General features: G+C 42.1%; 1 protein-coding gene across 1 annotated transcript in view; it reads left to right on the forward strand.

Moving 5' to 3' along the window:
• Nucleotides 1–13268: 13268 nt before the first annotated feature.
• Nucleotides 13269–23476, forward strand: part of R3HDM1 (R3H domain containing 1) — a 78896-nt gene continuing 68688 nt past the window's right edge. Inside the window, exons 1-3 of the mRNA XM_018561797.1 lie at nt 13269–13501; nt 16516–16739; nt 19655–19851. Of these exons, the coding sequence (XP_018417299.1) occupies nt 19684–19851 (168 nt within the window). The 5' untranslated portion in view covers nt 13269–13501; nt 16516–16739; nt 19655–19683. The remainder of the gene's footprint in view (nt 13502–16515; nt 16740–19654; nt 19852–23476) is intronic.

A 23476-nucleotide genomic window follows, 5' to 3' on the forward strand; every position in this document is an offset into this window, starting at 1 on the left:
CCAAGGCTCATGCCCCTAGGTTCAAGATCAGCTTAATGTTAGTGAATCTCAACCCAAATTCTTTGTTTTTTGTTTAGCAGAGAGTAGGGAAAGACTGTCACCAGGGCTAAAATTAGGGGGAAAGCCAAAATTTGCAGTTGTTTCTATACCAGGAACAAGAATGGGAATATGAAACCCACTTGAAGCAGGTAAACTGCACCTGTCAGTGAATTGTCAAACTGAAGCCCTTGATGCAAACCTAAAGCCCATTGCCACAGTCCCCTGTAGTCTCATTGGGTGTTTGAAATGCAATCGCTTGAAACCTAAGCAGACTAAACAGGGCTGTTCCTGATATGCAAATTCTGACCCGTCGGTCTCTGACCCCTGATGTATCCAAAGAGCACGGACACATGAACTTCGCAAGAAGGGCTGGGTTGGCTTTATATGCGATTAACATCCAACCATGACTTTAGTTTAGTATACTGGTCACGGACTGGGGAGAGGTTTGTAACCCAGAAAGCTGATATCTGCCAATCTTTACAGAAACTTGACAAAAATTGACGCTCATTTGATCTTCTGCAAATGTAATTTTGGCCTAAACTTTTCACTTGCCCATTGGAGGTTCACCTCACAACTAAATATGCCTCTTATGTTCTATGACAGCCAGTTGCAGTTCTACCAACCTGTATGACATACTGTTGTGGGTGATAATTTTGGAGTATTGCAGCGAGTACTGGTCTCGGCATGCAAATTCTGCTCAGTGAGCAGCACTATTTTGCCTGCTGTTCTTCAGCCTGGATTACTGCAGTCATTAGCAAGTTCATTCCAGCTCCGTGCCTAGAGTGGAGCTCCACGTAATCTATTGTAAGTGAACGAGACACTCAGTGCTCCATCTGGGACGTGCTGCGTACCTGCCCTGTGACAAGCTCCTGAGTACTGGAGATGGAAGGCGATTGTGTTTTTTTCTTGGCTGACGCTCTGCTGTCAGGTCCACTATTCTGCTTAATTTGAGATGTGAGCGGGTGAAGTAAGATTTCCTGGACGCGTCAAAGCTACAACTGCTGGAAGTGCTGCGGCTTTGTACAAGGATGCCAGGCCAGTGGTGATATGGAGACCGGTCCCTTCAGACTGGATAGTTAAAGCTAACAATACAAACTGGCTCTGGTTGAGGGAGGACAATGCAAATCTCTTGTAGATATCTTGGCTCAAAGTTAGATTTTAACTTTTTTTCGATCATGAATCCAGAACAAACAAATATACATCGCCCAGTAAAGTATTGTTGTAGATTTTTGCCCAAACACTTAGCCATCATGTTTATGAGCAGCTCCAACTCTCTCAGCTCAGCTTCCCTGAGCTTCCTGTCTAGTATAAGATCACAAGGGATGGAGCACTCTTGTTTTTCCTTTTTATTATGTTTCCTTTGGATACCTGCTGGAAGTCACTACTGACAGGGTAAAGGCGAGACCTGCAATCTAATACACAGTTCCTCTGTGCTAACGGTCTCGACGAGTTTGTGAAGTTTTTGTAAACTGAATACTATGCGCAGCTAACAAGTTGGGCGGAATGTACCCTATGCAGGAGACATCGTTTTCTTTTGTTCTTTTGTTGTATCGTTGTATTTGTATATCTTTGTGCAAAAAACAATAAAATAAAAAATTTTGATTGGAAAAAAAAAACAAGGGATGGAGCAGTTTCCAGCAGCTGTCCATTTACTAGCTTACAGAAGAAAGAGAGGGGAGCGGGGTTTGTTGTGTTTGGGAATTCACACAGGGCTTTCTAGCACACACAAGGGTGGCTACATAGGACTCTGCACATATGACCCTGCAAGGGAAAAGACCATAACAGGAAGTCTGGGCCAGTGTTCGGGGGACCAGCTGATTCTGCAGGAAACTAAAACTTTTGTACATCAGGAAGTGGCATTCATGAAGTGATTTTTTAAAAAAATTTTTTTACTAACATTTAAAGTAGCTTTAAATTCTTTTGACTTTAGTATTTTAATGAACACCCCGGGAAACCCTGAAAATGGGGGCGCACTCAGTCTGCAAGTATTAACTGCGTCCTAAGTATACAGCTCCAACATGACCCTTCTACACCCTGTAGATGGCTCCTTGGTTCTTCGGAGTATGTGGTGGGAGAGGTATAAAGCAGTGAGGTATTAGAGGACCATGAGGTATCGTCCATGATACCCTGTTGCCAAAATGTATTGTGTATATTCATGATTATACAGGCTTTATATAGCGCCAACAGTTTATAATTACTGTACAATATAAGGAAGTCATTACAATCACCATACTAGACAAGATGGTTCTACTGAACGGTTACCTTTTTATTTTTGGCTTATACCGTGTTTCCAAAGCGTGGAGAGTGCCAATGTATTGTAAAATATGCATTAAAGTGACACTAAGCTCAGGAGTTAAATCTTAAAATCACATTTAAGTATCTTAACTATTACCAAAAATTTATCTTTGTGTATCACTCGTCTGTAGATCCTCAAATCATCTCTGAATTGGTACTGACACTGTCCTTCCTTCTGGAGGGGGGCTACTTTTGTTCCCCATGGTCCCTGTGTGTTGTAAAGTAGTCACCGCTCCAAGCTCACTCCTGTGATGGACTACAATCTCATGTTTAGTTTACTAATTTGTATTGAGATTGTAGCCCATCCCGGGAGTGAGCTTGGAGCGGTGACTACTTTACAACACACAGGGACCATGGGGAACAAAAGTAGCCCCCCTCCAGAAGGAAGGACAGTGTCAGCACCAATTCAGAGATGATTGGAGGATCTACAGCCGAGTGATACACAAGTAAGATACATTGTTATTAATAGTTAAGGTACTTGAATGCAATTTTAAGATTTATCTCCTGAGTTTAGTCACTTTAACTAATGAAGTTACATGAGGCTTACACGTTAGGGAGACATTTGCTGCTGTTACCTGAAGCCTAGGCATGCAACCTTTTTTGTTCTATCTCATGGTGATCTGCTGACTTCTCTTTCCTGGTGGCATGGTTCCGGCCGCACAGCCGTCAATCTGTGAATGAAAAGTCGTCCTGTCAGCATGACACTACTACAACATATGGTTTCAAACTCGAAACAACAGGCTTTGTTCCCTTGCGGATTGGAAGGTTCTGAATTCTCATCGAAATGTACAATTTTATTGTTCATTTTGTGTGCTGGGTTGTAAATGCAGCTCAGGTAAACTGAGGGCGCCAAGGTGAACTGGTGCTTATAACTACCAATCGGATTACAGCTATCGTTTTTACCAGAGAAGGTTACAAAATGAAAGATGAAATATGATTGCATTGGGCAGTGCTCCTCCAATAATCCATCCTTTTTTTTTTCCCCCAATATATATAATTTATGGCGCTAGCAAATGTGTCCCTGTTTATTGAAGGGTGGAAAAGGGAAAGTGGTTGTAGGAAGAGCAGCTGGGCAGGAAAGTGTGTTTTTAAAAATGAAGTGTTTGAGTTGGTGGGTTGGATACATGCATCAAAAATAGAAAACATATGTATAAATGTGTTATATATATCTGTGAGTAACGTGTGATTTGAGAGGATGAGATTGGGGTAGGTGGGGGGAGGCTGTAGGTGTATGATAACGTGTATAATTAAAGTAAACCTATTACAAACCTTGCTAATTCATACAAAGGTTATGATTATAAAAATAAGAGCATACATAGAAGGAAATTTGCATGTGGGAATGATCAGCAGATCCCGAGATAGAGGCTTCAGGACTTGTATACAAATGTTGAGATCTACATACATGGGTTTTTGTTTTTTTAATACATATATAACAAACCTAGAAAACAGAATTCGTCTAGATACATAAATATATATCTATATAGATCTATCTATATCTATATATTTTTATATATTATAATGATTTTTGTTAAACCATGCTAGTATAACTACCTTATTTTTGCCTTTTTATGTTTATGTCACTCAATCCCTTTTGTATGACAAATATTATTTGGAGTTGGAGGTTAGGAACTGTGAGCCAGCCACCCTTTTCGGGTGCCGTTAGTCTGATATGCTTTGCTGTATTTGGGGCTGGATGGGTAGGTGCTCAGGTAGATGAGTTTTATCTTGGGTGTCACCGAAAGCTACAGTTATGAATAGTGTTATAAGGCAGAACAGCGATTAATACATTAAAAAAAAAACAAATGCATGCAGTACAGTGCCATACGTACACATTTCCCGAATTGTATCCCTTTAAAGACCCAGCAAATACAGAAAAATACTTGTTGCTCTGCTAGAAATGCATCGGCTCCCAAGTCCTGTTGTGGGCTGACGACACACAGGGGTCTATATATGAGATGTTCACAGAGTGAAAGTGTCTGCAAACAAGATTTGCAATGCAATATGGCCAATGGATGGAACCAGGGAGCATAGGAATGTCTTATGCTGCTTAGCTCCCTGTAGTGGCCATAATGTGCTATGAATCATGTTCGCAGAGATGTTCGCTCTGCAAATGTTTTATAAATAGACCCCACAGCTTTTTTTTTTTTTTTGGTGGACTGAGTGGTGTCAGCCCTGCCTAGATTTTTCTTGTCAAACTACTCAGACCCTCATACTCTCACATCTCCACAACATAAAGGCTAATCATTCTGTAGTTGAAGATGAGGACTTGCTCTCCTTGGGATAATACAGGACGTGTGCACTGGACACGGGAGAGATTGAATGTCTGATGTGATCGACGGGTATTTTTTTTAATCAATCGTCTATAACAGAACACATCCGATAGCATTTTTAACAGGCCAAAGGAGAGCAGATGAGAGATGTACATTGTTAGGGTTAATATAGACATCCTCCCATATTTGAATTGAAGTGAGTTTTTGGTGTTGGGGGGCGGGTGTTAGCTTTGCAGATGGAGTTGAAGCCTAAAAACCTGGTGGCTATAAGCCGTCTCCTCTTCTGCAGGTTAATAAAGCGTTGCCATTTTTTTCTATGCGTTATTCTGTCCATGACAGCATGCCATGGAGGCCACAGATATAGGTATTAGTCGTGTCGGGAGTGGAATGAGAACTTCTTTTTTTCTTTTTTTTCACCCAGTCAGCAAGGCTGAATAATGGTGTGTGCGTCCATGTGGAGATGACGGCTCTATTTTTTTTTTTTTACTCGGAATATTGTTCCACGTACCTCGCTGTATCCGACTGGTCAAGGCCCCTTCTGGCTTTTAGAGGTCTAAAGGCTTCCCGGCTCTGCGTGGTGAAAATAATCCAGCAAGAAAATGTTAATCAAAAAAAAAGTTGAGGGAAGAAGCAGAGAGATCCGGGGGGAATACAGTGAATTAGAGCAGTACGGACAGTTTTGCTATTAGATCTTATTGCTCAACTAAACACACATTTACTTGGCAATAAACTTGTAGACTGCCAAGCGGCTCAGTCTCTGCATTCTGTTCACGTGTAGCTTTTAACAGCGCCTGAAAACCTGTGATTATCGGGGTCAGCTGAGAATTTTACAACTCGTGCTGTAAGGATGGGCCTGAAATCCTGGGAACGCTTAAAAAAATGACTGCGTTGGCGCAGATGGTGGTCCTGCAGCTGAATCGAATACAAGGCCTTGGTGCACTGAGACTTGTAGTACGTCGGCGATGGGAAGTTTATGTTTAGCCAGGTTGAGGGCTTGTTCACACCAAATGCAGACCAGATCTGCATGAGTTTCTGCACACGCAGTGCAGTGTTATACTGCGTTTTTTTGCCGCGTGTATGATGTGTTCCGGGCCGTTTTTGGTTAAAAAAAGTTTTTTTTTTTAGTTTAAAGTGTGCTTTCAGTGCGTTCCAGGGCGTTTGCATGCATTTTGGATGCGTTTGCATGCTTTCCAGAGCAGGTAAAATAGGGCTTGCTGCAGTTTTCTTTACATGCTCTGGAACTGAACGCTGCGGTGTGAACTAGAGCCCAAAATACCATTGGAATACTTTGGACGCAGTTTTAATCCGGTCTGTACCTGCTCTGCTCCTGGAACGCGCTTGGTGTGAACAAGCCCTAAAGCGGCTGTATGGGCAACTAATAAAAACTGTCATGAGGGGAAAATGCCTTTCCAACTTTCCAAAACAGGTCTCCGTGCACTTGTTGATTGTCCTTCAAAGAACGATAAACAGTTGCACCATGGACAGCTCTCAAGGGATAATTTGTACCTGTATGAAGGAATGGCTTGGATGACTATTGACCTCATCAGTCAGAGATGGATGACGTGTTGGTTTGCTTCCTCAGTCTTAGGCGGTCTCAAGGCTTCATTTACAGTGGTAAGATGCAGTAACCCATTGGAACCTGGAATTCCATCACCGTGATCTCGCTTGAATAAACTGAAACCTTATTGGTCCGTCTTGCTTGCTGTAGTTCACACTTTGGCTTTGTCCCCGGCGCTACCTTCCTGAAGCTTTCCCTAAGCTTTGTGGCCGGCACCGTTCTGCTGCAGAGATATGAAGCGCATATTAAAGTTATGACATTCATCTTCCAGTTATGTAATTTAAATACTAATGAACTGAATCCTCCTCTCCTTGCATCGGTTTAATGAAGGCAATGAACTGAGATCATGTCTTGTGCGTTTTTACTGTTATTGTTATGCTTACATGGACTTTATTACGCTGTGTTCCTCAAATTTAGAACCAACCATGCCGGATCAGGTTGTTTTCGCTCGCTGTGCCTAGATGTGTTCTGGAATACTTTAAGCGTGGTCACTTTACCTAAAAACACTTGTTTTATAGGGAGGCACTGATTGACATAATGACCACTAGTTTCTTTGATCATTGAACCTTTATAAGAGCGATTTTCCTAATTCCCTGCTCCTTCCTTACCCCCCTTGCCCCCTATTCCACCAAGGGTATTGAGCAATATATTGGCTGATTCCTTGCATTGTGAGCAGCAGCAGCAAATCACAACCATTGTGTAGCACTGCAAAGCAGGAAGCAGAGCCTGACTAATGAGCAAATATGGTTCTCCCAGTTTTGTTTAGGAGACCATCAGGCTTCATTACTGTGGTGAAACTGTGTCTGTCCCCATGTACACCTATACAATTGCATTCCTATAGTATCTACATACAAACTATACATAGAAACCAGGTATTTGAATAGTAGTTCACATAAGACTGTATCAAGCTAACCTAATTTTAGGGGTTTCAAATAAACATTAAAAAAGGCTTGCATCTTAAACATTGTAAACGCTCCATCTTAAAACGAATGCATACATCCCTTTTAAGATGCAGACTGCGGTCTATAGTACCAATACCATTTTGGATGAGCTATTCATCTAAAAGACTCCTTGGAGAGCAACTAAATATCAGTATAAAGTCAATCTGTCGGAAATGAAATATTTTCATGAGCTTATTAAAGTTGAATATTTCAAGTTCTGATCCGTACATGGCGGGTGTATATTTCTGTACATTGCTGTCCAACCGTTCACTGAGATGAACTTCATCTTATGCCGTTTTTAGAATGTTTCTCGATTTTGGTCATTTTAGACTCTTTTAGGGGGCCAGACCTGATTGTTTCCGGACCCAAAATGCATCCCAGTTTATCCCTATGCTAATTCTGGCCTCTGTTCACACCAGCGCCGTCCGTTCCAGACCAGAAAAATACTGCAGGTCTCATTTTGTATGGTCTGGAATGCACTGGAACTGCGGGTAGGTTCACACCATTTTCCGGACCAGATCTGGCCCGGAAAAAGGTGTGAACCTGCCCTAAGAACTGCTGCTTTTGACCTCATTCTCAGACGTGCAGAAACCTGCTCCCAGGAGTGACAGCCTGCAGCCAGCTTTTGTAGCTCAATGATGGGATGTGGCTGCAAGCTGCTAAACACTGATCTGAACTTGTATATCCGTGCAGGTATGGATGCATGGCCGTAGACGTAGCCCAGGGGTAGGCAAATCCTGGCCCATCCAGCTGTTGTAAAACTGAAATTCCCATCGTGCATCTGCCTCTGGGAGTCTTGCCTGTTGCTGCCACGGTCTTGCAATACCTAATAGGATTTGCAGCTCCACAAAAGCTGGAGGGCCGGAGTTTGCCTACCCCGGATGTAGACTATCTGCATCCAGGGGCGTGCATCTGTACCTGTACAGATGTGCAAGTTCAGATATGTGTTGTACAGACGGCTGCATGTAACAGCTGTCAATTTGGTTGCAGGCTTCTGCAGGGACATACGCGCAGTACGGCTCTGTGTGTCCATGTGAATGAGGCTTTTGGCATACAGGAAGTCTACTGTACATTTTAGGAAATAAATTTAAAAAAAAAACATTTGGTTGTCTTATGTATGCCTTCAATAGACATGAGATTTATTTCCCCCCATTGTTGCTAGTTATGGCCCCTCCTTCTGCACGTCTTGGTATAGGCCGCCTGCAATCCCCTACATAGCCGCACTAAGCCGATTTCATGTACATTAAGTTGCATTAAAATACATTGAATTATTGTAAATTAGTACATGATTTGCGTAGCTGTGTACACAGAATTTCCATATGGGGGGGGGGGGATGGTCTTTGCGGTCTTAAACAACCAAATTCCCAGTGATTTGTCAAGTGATTACTTGCACGTTGTACCTTTGCTTCACTAGATCCCGCATTCGTTCTCCTGCGTCGTTCTCTCCTAGCGCTCTCATTGTACTGTAGCTGTTTGCTTGTATTAAATGTAAATTGGAGGTTGATCGAGGCAGTCTTGTGTCTCTCGAATCTGATTAGTGTACAGAGAAATGTTAATATATTGTTGATGTGAGCCATCCTGTCTAATCAATAGATTTGTTTGTGTTGTAACCTAGTAATCAGCCCTATGCTTGGCAGTCGCATGCGGTATGCCGTTTAATGCCAAAGTACGCGTGAATTTAGGACAGCCTTCTGGATTACTAAAGAAGTATCTCTCTCGGTACTGGGCACTGAGCGGTCACTTTAAAAGGGTTACCGGACCTGAAAATGGGTATGTTTAAATCCTCAAACTAGACTCCCCTTTAGCTGCTTGTAAGAATAGATGTATAGGAGTTGTCACTGCTGACTTCTTTAAAAAGGCGAAAGTTCCATGGCTGTCGGCATGATCCTGGCTTTTATTACATAGCAGATCTGTGACCTGGAAACGATTTGCAGAACACGTATTCATACTTTTAAGACTTCACTGGTTGTGGGGTTTTTTTTCCTGGTGATGGGACGTAGCAGCCATTGCAGTGGAGATGAGTTTTAGCTTTGGTGTATCATCCTTAAAAGTCATTTTAAACATTTGTTCCACACAAGATTATCTCCTCCTAATTCTTGCTCTGCCTCACTACCTCTCTACCCTCGTGTGTTAAAGAAGACATACAGAGCGTGATTTTCTCTCACTAAGCCTGCAGGCTGAAGGAGAGCAATTCAATTGAGATGCGAAGAGCTAACCGAATGGATAAAGGACTCTCCATTGCTGGCTATCGTATCCAGCAAGCTGTGGCACCCACGGTCGCCTTAATACCCAAACAGTGGCTGCATCTGATAGGCTGTCGTCACTGTACGGTGGGTGATTATCCACTTTGTTCAGTTGATTTCTGAATTGACTTCTGTCAAGCTAGGAGGTGCTTGCAGGACCAACCCACTGCTCGAATTTCTTCTCTAAGCCAAAATTTCAGCCATCTAGGGGAACCACAACACTCTCCAAATAATGCTAGCCAGACACACAATGGTACAAAACAAAAGAGTATGGCCTAGGGGCAGCCCCTGCTGGTGGCCAACCCCCACCATCTTCTAGAGCAGGGGCAGTCAGACTTCAGCACTCCAGCTGTGGCATGTAGGGGTGTGTCAGTCAATGCCATATGGGAGTTGTAATTCCATAACAGCTGGACGGACGATGTTTGGATAACCCTGTCCTACAGGCAAAAGAGGTAGGCCATAAGCTTCTTGCTGGGCATGTTTATGTCCCTATTTTGCTTGGATTTTTCCACATAGATCTTGTTGCTTTTAACCATACGTGATGGAAATGCGTTATCTGGTTTGATATGTGCATGGTGAGCATATGTTTAATGGATGGTCAACAGAGTGAGAATCCTTTTGTGAGGGCTGTGATTGGTAGGTGGATCTGGGCGCTCCGATGCGCAGGAAGCTACCTCGCATTGCATTACATTTTTGCCTCTGTGATGATGTGCACTGTTCCAGAGTCCCAGAAACTAAAGGGAGATGGAGTCATCTGAAGAATCATACAGGCACTTCTTTAAAAAAAAAAACAAAAAAAAACTTGTGTTGTTTTAGGTGGAAGCCAGTTGGCTTACCAATCATTTTAAGTTGTGGGAGAAAAGTGAACCAGGTAATAACACATGCTCACGCATTCAGAGAGAACATAAAAACCTGATGGAGATATTGCTGGAAGGTATGCAGGCAACTCCTCCTACTCCTAAGAACCAGCCTATTCAGTGCATGTCTGAGGGCTCTAGAGGCAGGGTGCTGTGACATGGGCATTCAAAGAGAACTTTGGGGTAAGTGTTTTTTCCCCATATTTCTCTTAAAGGTCACGGTAGGACATATACTAGCATCCTCCCGTGACCCAAAGCTCAGTATAACACGAGCTACAGCTCGTGGTATACCGAGACCGCCACAACCGGACGCTGTCGAGATCCACCCAGCTGCGTGAGTGACAGCGGGCTCTGCCTATCTAAGGCAGAGCCAGCTGTACCCGCTCCCTCTACCGTCCGATCCTCCAGTCAGCGCTGGAGGATGGGAGTAGGGGCGCCACCTCTCTCTGCAGGGAGGTGAGCGATGGTATGTGTTCGCTCACTTCCCGATCTATTTAGCCAATGTGTGACAGTTTAATTGTCACAGGTCGGCTCAAACTATGAGGCTGAGTGATTTTCACTCACCTCATAGGTTAAAATACAACACCATTCTGGACCCTCACATCGCTCACCGTTGTTCAAGAGTTGAAGAGACTCGGTGATGTCACTGGGTCTAAAATATGGTGCATATCATAAACGTCTCATCGAAAGTGCAAAATAGTTTTAGCCGGTTAAGGGCTAAATGGGGAACCCGACAGGTTATAATATAAGGTGACCAAACTATAGCGAAGACTTGAAACTAAAATCTCTGCTGTATAGAGTGTGCCATAAGATGCTAGAACTCAACTGCAGTGTTGGTAAGGATCCCCACTTTCGGAAATACTTTTTCCCTTTATTTGGATACAAGATGTAAGTAATGTTTGAAAAATAAAAGTAAGAAACCCTATTTCGTGTAGTTGGCTCGGGATCTGAAAACGTAGATGACGTCAGAGGTTTCGACTGTCGTAGCATTCTCCTTTTTATAATGGCGATGTTCTGCGGTACTCCACAGTAGGGGATATAGTGAATACACATTGTTATCTGAAACATAAGTAGATGTGATGGGTATAAGGACCCTCTCCATTAGAGCTAACAATCTGAATATCACTTCTGCACAATAAAATCCAGATTTTTTTTTTTTCTTTTCCACCTAGCTTCAGTATAAAATCTTTCATTCCAGTTAATACTGAACATACGTAGGCAGGTCGGTCTTGGATTGATTTGAAGAAAAATTGTAGATTAGACCAGTCATACACCAATAACCAAGCGCTCTTTACTATTGCTTGCTTACAAGTGTCTCGTTTTGTGTAGGGTTAGCCTCAAAGAGAATGGCCATCAATTAACTTTTCATTAAACAGTATTGCTTGCGAGGAACCATGCTGATGATATGAATCATAAGCCTACCTCCCTCTTCTGAGATGATCTGCTGCTGTAGTCAACATTATGCTTGACTCTTGTTCGAAAGTTGTGTCACTTCTTTATCTGGCATGTCTCTGCCCTGTGATGTCAAATGCTTTCTCACCTAAATGTTTAGAGTTCGTTTCGGTCGAGGGCTTGTTCATATCACTCAGGAAGGGGCAGTAGTCTAATATTGAATGCCTAAACTTATAGGGTGGGGATGTGCTGGGCAGACAAAGTAGAGGCGTGAGAACTGGACAAGATGGTGCCACTCTACAGAATAAAGGGCTGTGCAGATCCTTAGCAGCGCGCTCTCTCTCTCTCTCTTCCCCCCCCCCCCCTCGATGTCATGAGACTGCACTGACAGCTCTGGGCTCGTCCTAGTCCTCCTCCACTAGCTGCATCCAGTGTACAGAGCCAAGCCTGACTTCTCAGCTAGGTGCCACATTCCCCAGCCATCACCACCATGGAGCCTCTGGATACTGAGCTCTGCACCCCCCCGGACCCCAGCATCATTCAGCCCTCCTGCAACGGACAGACAGCCACAGGACAGCCCCCCATGAGGAGCCTGGAGACCCCGATCCAGCACTCCTTTCTCTTGCTCTAACAAATGTAATTCAGATTGAGTCCTTTCCTTCCACCTCATACAGCATTTTAAGCCTTGATGCAGGGGTCGAGCCTGACCCCAGAAATGTGTTGGTTTATTTTTTCATACGTGTAACTGAATCTTTACCTGAAAGCGATTTTTCTCTTTAAAGCCCCCATTCTTTAAAAAAAAATCCATGTTCTGGACTTATTTGTTTGTAGCAAACATTTGGGAATATTTGTGACATAGGTTAGGTGGGTCCATTGGACATTTTTTCCCCCCATAGGTTAGGTGGGTCCATTGGACATTTTTTCCCCCCCCATAGGTTAGGTGGGTCCATTGACATTTTTTTTCCCCCATGGGTTAGGTGGGTCCATTAGGTGACTTTTTTTTTTATTTTTTCTTTTCTTTCTTTTTTTCTTTTGCACATCAGCCCTGTACAGATCATGAAGATGCCTCACTGTATGTAAAACGCATACGTCTGGGGTGGGGTGGTAGTAAAGGAACAGATTGGTCATTACCATCTTGTTTTGTGTGCGTCTGGCAATATTAATGGTCACCTTTTACCCTACATGGTTTATCAATCAAGTAGAAACCATCCCGTTTATTCTTTTCCTGTTGTACATTTAACCCGTTTTTGTGATTCGTGTAACGATTCTTGTTTTAAAATGATTAAATATTAAATCAACACTAAAACCAGATCAATAGGATCTAACAGAAAAAATAAAAAAAAAAACATTGACAATACTCCTAGTTATTTATTTATTTTTTTCTTCAATGCTCTCCGATTACAAATGTCAGATTGTAATGGGGAAATGTTTCTCTCTCTCAGCCTCTCTCTCTCTCTCAGCCTCTCTCTCTCTCTCTCTCAGCCTCTCTCTCTCTCTCTCTCTCTCTCCCCACTTGCTGTGCAAAGTATAGTTTAATGATAAAAATTGCAGCCCCTTCCTTGGCACTTTCACACGTTCACACATTTTTATTTATTTTTTTTACATCTGCTGTCGAAATTGCTAATGAAGATCTGAATTTAGCTTGAGACGTGTTTTGAGTTGTGCTGCTCTGTTACTGGCTGTGCTGCACTGATGTCACTGTGGGCAGCTGTGGGTTTGTGAGCTTCACTCGGAGGCTCCTCTATGTGCCTTAGCAGACTGTCTGCCAGGTGCCTGCAACCTCAGCTAAGTGTAGGCTTGCAATAATCGCTCTTTCAAAGAGCCATTCAGAGTAATTGTGTAGATGCTATGGAAAGCACATCTTCTGTAATTTGGTGCAATGAAGCTCGATATCGGAATGGTTCAGGTATGTGACTGCTTACTGCAGGCAATTCCTACATTTACCAGCTAAACCTTTTTACTCCTAAAATGTGCTCATTTTGGATGACTTTACTATTTTAGATGACTTTATATATAATTTTATACCTTCTACCCAAGTCCTTTTTTTTTTTCTGACTTTTTACAAAAGTTACTGATTTACAATTCTGTTCAGCAGGTAAGACTTTGACAATTTTCTGTGCTTTTGCTTCAATTTTTTTTTAAAGTTATGCCTTTACGAATTTCAATTGTGATTTTGTTATGTGTAACATTTTCTTAGAGGATGTCATTGAAAGGTCGTTTTAGGGATGTCATTAAAATTTTATGTTGCGATACCTCCTGCCTGTTATGTTGTGTTGAACTTCGTATTTTTCACTTTGTAACAAATTTCTTTTGATTCTTACACCAGCTTTTTAGTTTCTGGTTATCAGCTTTGTCTTGAACTTGGTGTGTTCTTACTGCAGTAAAATATAAGTTTGTTTTCAGCTAATGTTCTCATTTTCGAGCTGAAAGAATGTGTTTATAATTTTTAGGAGGGATATAGATTGCATCCTTGTTTGAGTAACAGGAAATTATTTGGTTACTGCAGGTAAAGTGCTTTTCAGATTGTTTTTGACTATATTATTCTGGACTAAATATTTCTCAAGTGTGGAAGTAATGGTTGTTTTTTTTTTTTTACACATGTATAGAGGTCTGGTTGGGTTTTATACACCTATATAGAGGTTTGGTTGGGTTTTATACACCATATATAGAGGTCTGGTTGGGTTTTATACACCTAATATAGAGGTCTGGTTGGGTTTTATACACCTAATATAGAGGTCTGGTTGGGTTTTATACACCTATATAGAGGTCTGGTTGGGTTTTATACACATGTAGCGGTCTGGTTGGGTTTTATACACCATATATAGAGGTATGGTTGGGTTTTATACACCCTATATAGAGGTATGGTTGGGTTTTATACACCATTATATAGAGGTATGGTTGGGTTTCATACACATCTGGTTGGGTTTTATACACCTAATATAGAGGTCTGGTTGGGTTTTATACACCTATATAGAGGTCTGGTTGGGTTTTATACACATGTAGCGGTCTGGTTGGGTTTTATACACCATATATAGAGGTATGGTTGGGTTTTATACACCCTATATAGAGGTATGGTTGGGTTTTATACACCATTATATAGAGGTATGGTTGGGTTTCATACACAATATATAGAGGTCTGGTTGGGGTTTTATACATCATGTATAAAGTTTTGGTTGGGGTTTCTCCACCTATATAGAGGTATGGTTGGGTTTTATATACCTCCTATATAGGTCTGGGTTTTCTATACACCTATAGAGGTCGTGTTGGATTTTCTACACCTCTATAAGGGTCTGGTTGGGTTTTCTATTTTTTGTTTTCTAGTGAACATTTTCAGTTTGACCTCAAATGAGCCAGGTTCTCTGATTACAAATTTTAAATTGCCCACACAAACCCTCTTCATTTTGAATCCTAATTGGACATTATTTCTCTTTTTTTTCCCCCCCTAAAAGCCCTATTTTTATTATATTTTCAAAATTCTTATTCTTTCCTCCTGCATTCTGGCATCTACTAATGATTTGTCCTGCCATATAACTCAATTCTGAATCTGATTAGTCCAATAAAATAGACTATATGACCTGATGATTAGAACCTTCTGTTCTTTTACTGATTTTTATCTGTAAAATAAAAAATATTCGTTGTATTGAAAGAAAATGAGGTGATGAGTGCACAGAAATGATGCTTTACCAAGGCATGAAGGTATCTAGTTTCAGTGGTGTGCCGAGACGATCCCCCACTCCTGTGTGATGTTATATTCTCTTGGTTGTATTGTGTTTTGCATATTGTGTGCGAAGTTAAATCTTTCCTCCCTGCTGTGCCGAGTCCCTTGATAGGCAATATAGCACATTATTGCACATTTCCTCTGTAGAAATGCTCCTTCTCGCCTGTGTGCTGCAGGATTTCTCCCCCCTCTCTAGAGATCACCTTGGCTCGTAACCAGGTGACTGCCAGCGATTTCATTTTAATAGGATAAAATGACCCGTGTGGCTTAGCTGAAGCGCTGTGAATGTTTTCTCTCTTCACTTTGCCTTTCCTTGGTTTTTTTTTTTGAAGTTTGCCTTTTGAATATCATTCCAGGAGGTATTCCTAAATGAACACTTTTCTTCGTTTATCAAAGAGATAGATGCACCTGGGAACTTGACATAAAGCAAGCTTTTCCGATCTGTGCAAATAATCAACTCTGATCTGTAACATTTCTGCAAGTCCATAAAATCCGTGCCTTGTACAATATTGTGGGTCAAAGAAACGTAGAGGACGTTGGCTCAACAGTCCAGTTGAAGAACTAGTAGGCACTTTTTTGTTTTAAGGAACCTTTCAATTAACCATTAAAGTGGCTTAGAACGCGTTGGCTGCCATTATTGGGCATATTGGTGACCCGGCTCCTGGAGTTGTTAAATTTATTGGAGAGGCAAAACTTAAAATGTGCAAAGTGCCATAACCCCGAGCAGTCAACTGTTACCCTCCGTTGTCCTTGCTGCTGTAGACGGATGGAAAGCGGAACCTGGTTGCTAAGGGTTACTGCTCTTTGCACACAATTTTTATCGTAATACACAACCTAAAATGCATATTTACCCCAGACTTTCTTTTAACCCCCCCGTATCCTCCTCATTTTTGCTTTACTTATTATTTTCCCATATTAATGTCCTGGTGCTTAGAATGATTAAAGTGCAGCAAATTGCCAAATCCCAGGCTTGTTTTCACCCGATGTTTCCAAATCTTTTTGGCAGATTGTCTTGGCAGGGGAGCAGCTTTTATTGCATAAATTCACATAACATGACGTGTAGTTTTCAGAGGGAGAGAGTGGGGGGAAAAAAAGAATGTTGCATATTGCGATCTTGTTTTCTGGTTAAACGCAATGCGTGTGTCATGATAATGGTACATGTATCTGTAGATCTCTGCAAACCAGCTTTGTCTTGTCTCCAGGTTGGTGCGGGCAATGCTGCAGTTGACCTCCAGCAGCGTGACCCATCCCAGGACCTTCCACTGGTGACGGGGACATGGGACGGCTTCTGTCACTTTCCAGATGGTTCATTACAACTGACATCCTGCTCAATCTTGGTGGGAAGGAACCTGAAAAAATTGCTCTTCATTACTCTGGGACGTCACATATTTGTAACCGTAAGACACGCCAGGTAAATTCTCAACACCCTGCCGTGCGGTTGGTGCCGAAAGGCAAATTGGCCAATCGCCTTTCAGCCTCTTGTTGAAGTTTTATCACCTTGGTGGTTGGCAGCATCTGTCAGCCTGGTCTTATTACATGTTTAAGTGTGAATCTCTGAGGTAAAATGTTTTTGTTGGTGGGTTTAAGTTTACATTTTGTGACTGACTCATGTAGGACTACTAGTCTTGGTGCACCCTTATGGGGCACACACATGCAGAATATCAATCCTTCAACAACCATCCATGGCTGTCTTGTTCCATGACCTCACGTTGCCTAGGCTTTGATATCGTACCATAATTAAAAATGAAAAAATACCTTATAGGTTTTATGACCTTTCCTTCACCCCGGCTGTAGGTCATTTTTTTTTTCTCTTGACTTGGGCGTAAAAAGGGGGGGTTGGGGAAGGGAAGTGTCATGTAATTGGCTACCTCCTGTAATGAGGTCACCTTAGAAGGTCTCACTAATTGGTGAGCAGCTTTGACGGGAAGGCATCCAGGCACCAAGAGCTCATCTGATAAATAACAGCCTTTGGATAAAGTCCAATTACAAATTTTTTTTTTTTCATTAAATAAAATAAATTTGGCTTCTATGCAAATTGCAGTTTAGATGATTTGGCGAGCCAGCTGGACTTGTTTAACGTAAGTGAAATTTGGGAATAGCGTTGGTCTGCAACTCCCAATCCAACCGTTCATTCACAGAACAAATGAAGATTTGTTTGCATTATGTACCACTTAAAAAATGAATAATCAAACCTCATTTACCATGAACATCACTCGCAGTAATTACGCGTTGTAGCTGTCTGTGCTACTGGTCCCTCCTGAAGCAGAAGTCTGTGTGCAGTTGTAGGAATGCCTAGAAAGCAGTGGTCCTCTTTATAAATACTGGAAAAATGGGAAAGAAAATAATTGTTACTCTGGGCCGCCAAGTCTTCTTCAGTCACTAAGAGTGGAGCAGTGGTCGAATGAGATGGGAATATTATAGAGTGGCTGAGGTGGGTGGTGAGCTTTTTTTTTCCCCCTTCTCCCTCCCAAATGCAGCTTAATGTATTCAAGACATTGCAGTCCTGTTAGCAGAAATCTCTTCCCTTGGAGCTCCCAAACTCGAAACGTTTTGGCATAGCAGATCTGCTTGCTCAATGTGTCTCAATGTGCGATCTTTCAAGAAAGCTTGTGTATATCGAGAATGTAGAGGAAGCTTCAACAAATTTAACTCCATATGACCGTCTACCAATGGAAGGTGGAATCTGGTTTGGTTGTCGGAGGGTTTCTTCACCTTGGCCTTTTGCTCGATTGTGTTAGTACAGCAAGGAACAGTGACTGGTTTGAGGGATGAGAAGGTTTGGGAGGGTCTTTTGGTCTATTTTTGGCAATAGGAGAGAAAAATGGTAGGGACAGTCTGTGTCTTTCTCTTCAATTCAGATAAGCGTTATTGGCAGGACCCAATGCATATATCTCTCTCTCGCTCTCTCTGATTTTGTCTCTCGCTCTCTCTGATTTTGTCTCTCGCTCTCTCTGATTTTGTCTCTCGCTCCCCTGATATCTGTCCATCCATCTTCGCCAGTTGTACTCAGATAATGGTTTATTTTACACCTATGAGTGTACAATCACATGTTGATAGAAATAGGTTCAATATTTTTTCCCAGAAATTATCCTGTTGCTGGCAATGTTTTCTTATGGTTTTCATCATCCGGTTGGATAAAAGTGTATTTGAAGGATGAAGCAGCACATTGCACCTGTGCACCAAGAAGCTTGCAATCTAAACAGTTCAGCCAATTTTTTTTTTGTTTGTTTCCACACACTCCATTATTATACCCTGTGGTGGCATGCCGGTGACCTGACAAAGATCAAGTTGAGGTCAGTGGTGTACAATCAGCCCATCCGCTGTTTTGTCAACTCTTTTGGTCTGCTTTGCCTCCATTATGTCTGATAATGGCAGTGGAAGCATTGCTCGAGCCATTGTTCATCTGTAAGGGCACGTTCCTGGGATTATACATTTCTATGTATGCCAGGGAACTAGTCTTTTGTTCCCTGTACCTGTATAGCATTTTTTTTTTTAAAAGGCTGCAGCAAATGCTTCTCCTCTCTTGTTCCCATGGTAACAGGAACCGGTCTATTGTTCGAGTCTATGTTTAGAATCCCGGCTGACACTTCATGAAAACAATTAAAGCCAACCCCCTATTTTTCTGAATTATAGTGCCTGAAATGTGGGGGGGGGAAACTTATTTGCATTTAATTTGGTGTCAGTGCAGAAGAGAGAAGTGACGGCTTTGAACATGCAAACAAAAGTAAAGCAGCCGAAGATCTGCTGGAATGCAGTGTAGATGTAATGTAGTGAGGTGGAGGGGGTCTGTGTAATGTATGTGCGTGCCAATACATGTATGCCAGTCTTTATCCTTACATGCTTTGTTTTCATCTTCACTCATTTTTGTAGCAACAGAAATATAATATAATAAATGCATAAAGATGCTAAAACCACATGTCACATGGCTGATTTTTATATATTGAATTAAAGTTTCCAGTTGGATTGGGGCAATTATAAACCATAAATTTAAAAAATTGTTTACTTAAATATGAAGAGGGACTGATATAATTAAAAACACATATTTTATATATAATTATACAAACACATACTATAAATCTATATCTTTCTCTCTCACATTAATATTAATATGTATGTTACACATTTTTACCTTGTGTTGATCTATATTTTTTATAAAAATGATGCTTCCTTCATTACTTCTCTGCTGCTAAATCTTATATGAATTTGCTATATTTTTATCTAATGCTAATGTTTTACACCAAAAACGATCATTTATGTATTTCCATGTCAGTTTGATCTATATTACAATACCTTTTTCAGTCTGCAAAATATTTTGAACTAATGAATAGTAATAAAAAAAACCCTTTAAAGTTTTAACGTGACCTTTTCCAATGAGGATGTCTGGTACTGTTGCTGTAAAGGACGACCCCGAAGTGATGAAGGGAACGGAGATCGACCTGGGACGCTCCAGCTCACTTGAAAACCTCCTCCAACCCGCAGGACACGACAGAGCGCTGACTGAAAAAGAGGAGAGCGGCGAGAGCAAACAGGACGCCACGGTAAGATGAGTTGTCCATGCCGGTCCTGTCAGTTTTTTTTTTGGAAGTCTTGCAAAATTTTGTGCGGTTGTTGCACAGTGTGCGGTTGTTGATTTTTCTCCTACGCTTTTATTTTCATAAGCACCAAATAAATAAATCCCTCCCGAGAAGGGTCAGCAGCACATAAATTAAAAATGTCACTCAAGTGCATAACTGACAGGCCCATGTTGCTAATATATTTCTGCAATAATGTCCCGGGGATGCTCAGGTGGTTTCGAGATGAAAAATCAAGCGGTGAAATAATCTGCCGCTTCTCAGCCTCTCCAAGTACATGATTGCATTAACTTGAGTTTGCCCCGACTCCCAGGTGTGGGACGCACAATTTTCCCATTGCTCGTTTCTGAGCCGGTAATTCTGTTATTTTTTTCATGAGGACACAGACACATGCAGCTGTCTGAATTGGGGGTCTTGTAGAGCGGGGCTTTAATTTGCCCTGGGATCTGTAGTCCTGAATAGTTAGAGCTGATGGAATATGAATTAAAGAGCCTTAAGGTACGTCCGCCTCCATGTAGATAGTTCATGCCTACTCTCATCCCTCCGTTCACCCCACCCGTCACCTGTGCAGTCACTTTATGGTGAATAAATAAACGTAATTCACCAGCACACACTTGGAAGAATTTTTAGAAGTATTGATATGTTTATTCAATACCCAATGTCACATGCTGTCATACAATGCTAACGTTTCGGGTCTGCACAGGGATCCTTCATCAGAGCGACAGTGATACAGTCGCTCTGATGAAGGATCCCTGTGCGAACCCGAAGCGTTACATCGGGTCACCCTTTGCATCAGTAGCCCCCCTTTTCACATCAGTGTCGTCCTTTGCACCAGGAGCCCCCTTTTCACATCGGTGTCACCCTTTGCATCAGTATCCCCCTCTTTGCCCATCGGTATCCCCCCCCTTTGCCCATCGGTATCCCCCCTTTGCCCATCGGTATCCCCCCTTTGCCCATCGGTATCCCCCCTTTGCCCATCGGTATCCCCCCTTTGCCCATCGGTATCCCCCCTTTGCCCATCGGTATCCCCCCTTTGCCCATCGGTATCCCCCCTTTGCCCATCGGTATCCCCCCTTTGCCCATCGGTATCCCCCCTTTGCCCATCGGTATCCCCCCTTTGCCCATCGGTATCCCCCCTTTGCCCATCGGTATCCCCCCTTTGCCCATCGGTATCCCCCCTTTGCCCATCGGTATCCCCCCTTTGCCCATCGGTATCCCCCCTTTGCCCATCGGTATCCCCCCTTTGCCCATCGGTATCCCCCCTTTGCCCATCGGTATCCCCCCTTTGCCCATCGGTATCCCCCCTTTGCCCATCGGTATCCCCCCTTTGCCCATCGGTATCCCCCCTTTGCCCATCGGTATCCCCCCTTTGCCCATCGGTATCCCCCCTTTGCCCATCGGTATCCCCCCTTTGCCCATCGGTATCCCCCCTTTGCCCATCGGTATCCCCCCTTTGCCCATCGGTATCCCCCCTTTGCCCATCGGTATCCCCCCTTTGCCCATCGGTATCCCCCCTTTGCCCATCGGTATCCCCCCTTTGCCCATCGGTATCCCCCCCCTTTACATCAATATTCCCTTTTCTTCTTTTCAGCCCTTCATAGACCCACTACCGAAATATTTTGAGGCACCCCTGAGGAGGACAGAAGGCACACCAGGTTATATAGCTGTACTAGAGTCACATGGCTGCAAACAGAGTGCTCTAGGATTTATGTTGATGGGCATTGTAGTTAGATGCTCCTGCATATGCCATTGGAAGCATGCAGCTGTACAAAGCAGAGAGTTGCAAGAAAAGTCTGGCCTCTAACTTGCTTTTCCTGCAGTTCAAACACGTTTTTTTATTTTTTTTATTCTTTATTTATAATCTCGAAAAAAGCAAGAAATACAACTGAGATATAAATGAACAGTATACAAAATCAGGATGGAACATCCGACACCAGTTTGCTGATTATAGCCTAACCGGTACTATAAATCTAACATCTTAATGCAATATATCCCAGTGTCAGTGTTTCTCAACGGGTTCCTATCTTGCCACTCGAGACCTAATTTTTATTGTTTTGGACATGCTTCCAAGGACATGCAACACAAAGCGGGTCTTTGCAGATATGCAACGTATAGCCACTGAAACATTCCATACACAAAAACATAACCTGCATGTATTTGTAACACCAGATAAGCGCTCTCCAGTGTCAAAAATGTTGAATTACATGGCTACATGTACATGACCAGCAAGCAAATCCTTGCCTTCTCATCAAGTCATGTTCACAGGTTCAAAGTGTATATATGATATGTTGGTCTTAACAGACATATAAACAAAAATCAGTTGAGAGGACACATTTTTGCTTTAACTAGCTCCTTACGGGCTTGTGGCCATGGCCACTTGATTTTCTCACCATACTGCATACAGTGGAAATACAAACGCAGCTTAAAAACAGGCCAGTAGCACATCTGCTGGAATCCAGAAGGTTCTCAGATGCACCTCAAATTGACAAGCCCTTAATCTCTTGAGGACTCTAGTAGTGAGGCCCCCACTCATCATCCTGCTGCATTCCTTGTAGTGTATAATGAAAACGGAGAGGGATACCCCCTTGTAAAAGTTTGTTGTTTTGTCTTGCACCTAAGTTTAATACCTTAGGCGGTTTTGCAAGCTATTGCTTTTAAAAGGAAATGTATATTTATGGCAGGTATAAAGATAATCCTCTCTCCTACACGAATAGCTGGCTGAAAGCCATTGTGGTTTCTTAGACATCACTCTCAGGCTGATGATGGATTATGTGAAGTTTCAGAGTAAGGGTTGCAGTGACAGGTATTAATAGAATGGAGCGATCGTAGTTTGACTTTTGCTTTTTCCCTCATTACCAGGCAATTCTATGGTCTGCGGCAACGACCTTAGCTGGTGTATCGTCCCTTTTTTTTAAAGTTATTGCTATATTTTTTTTTTCTCTGTATGTTAGTCATTGTGCTTCTGCTAGAAAGTTTGGCCAAGTGTAATTAGGCCCGATAACTGAAATATCATAAGATATAGATATATCTATATATCTGTCCAAATTATACAACAAGAGACCTAAAACCAATAAAATAGTGAAATCTGATAGCCGTCGGTAAGATAATATTACCATAACAGAAATTCTCAACATGATTTACACAGTGACACTCATTCACTCATTCATTGCTCTCAACCGCCATCTAACTTAATGTGGGAATTGCGAGGAGGAGTATTCTCATTAAGATTTTGTTCGAGTGAAGTAAAAGGTTCAAAAATATGATGACACATGTTAACATTCTATTTAGGTACATTAGGTAGATCCATCACAGGAGGTGGGATGCCAGGTTGGGTCATGTCAATGGCTGCCAGAGTTGAAAAATTTTGAGGATGCTTTACTGTAATATATTATGAATGTAGCAAAAAAAGGTCTCATTCTGACCATCGGTCTAATGCCAGGTGGATTGGAGTAATTCCATCGTAGAAGAATAATCTTCCTGGTATATAAAAAGTATCAGGTAATCCATGGTTTTGTTAGATGTGGTGGTTATATAGGAGTAACTTTACAATGTTTTTGTGTGATTTTTTTTTTTTTTTTTTTTTTTTTTTTTT

Source organism: Nanorana parkeri, unplaced genomic scaffold, assembly GCF_000935625.1.
Source record: "Nanorana parkeri isolate BGI_ZX_2015 unplaced genomic scaffold, ASM93562v1 scaffold545, whole genome shotgun sequence".
NCBI classification, from domain to species: domain Eukaryota; kingdom Metazoa; phylum Chordata; class Amphibia; order Anura; family Dicroglossidae; genus Nanorana; species Nanorana parkeri.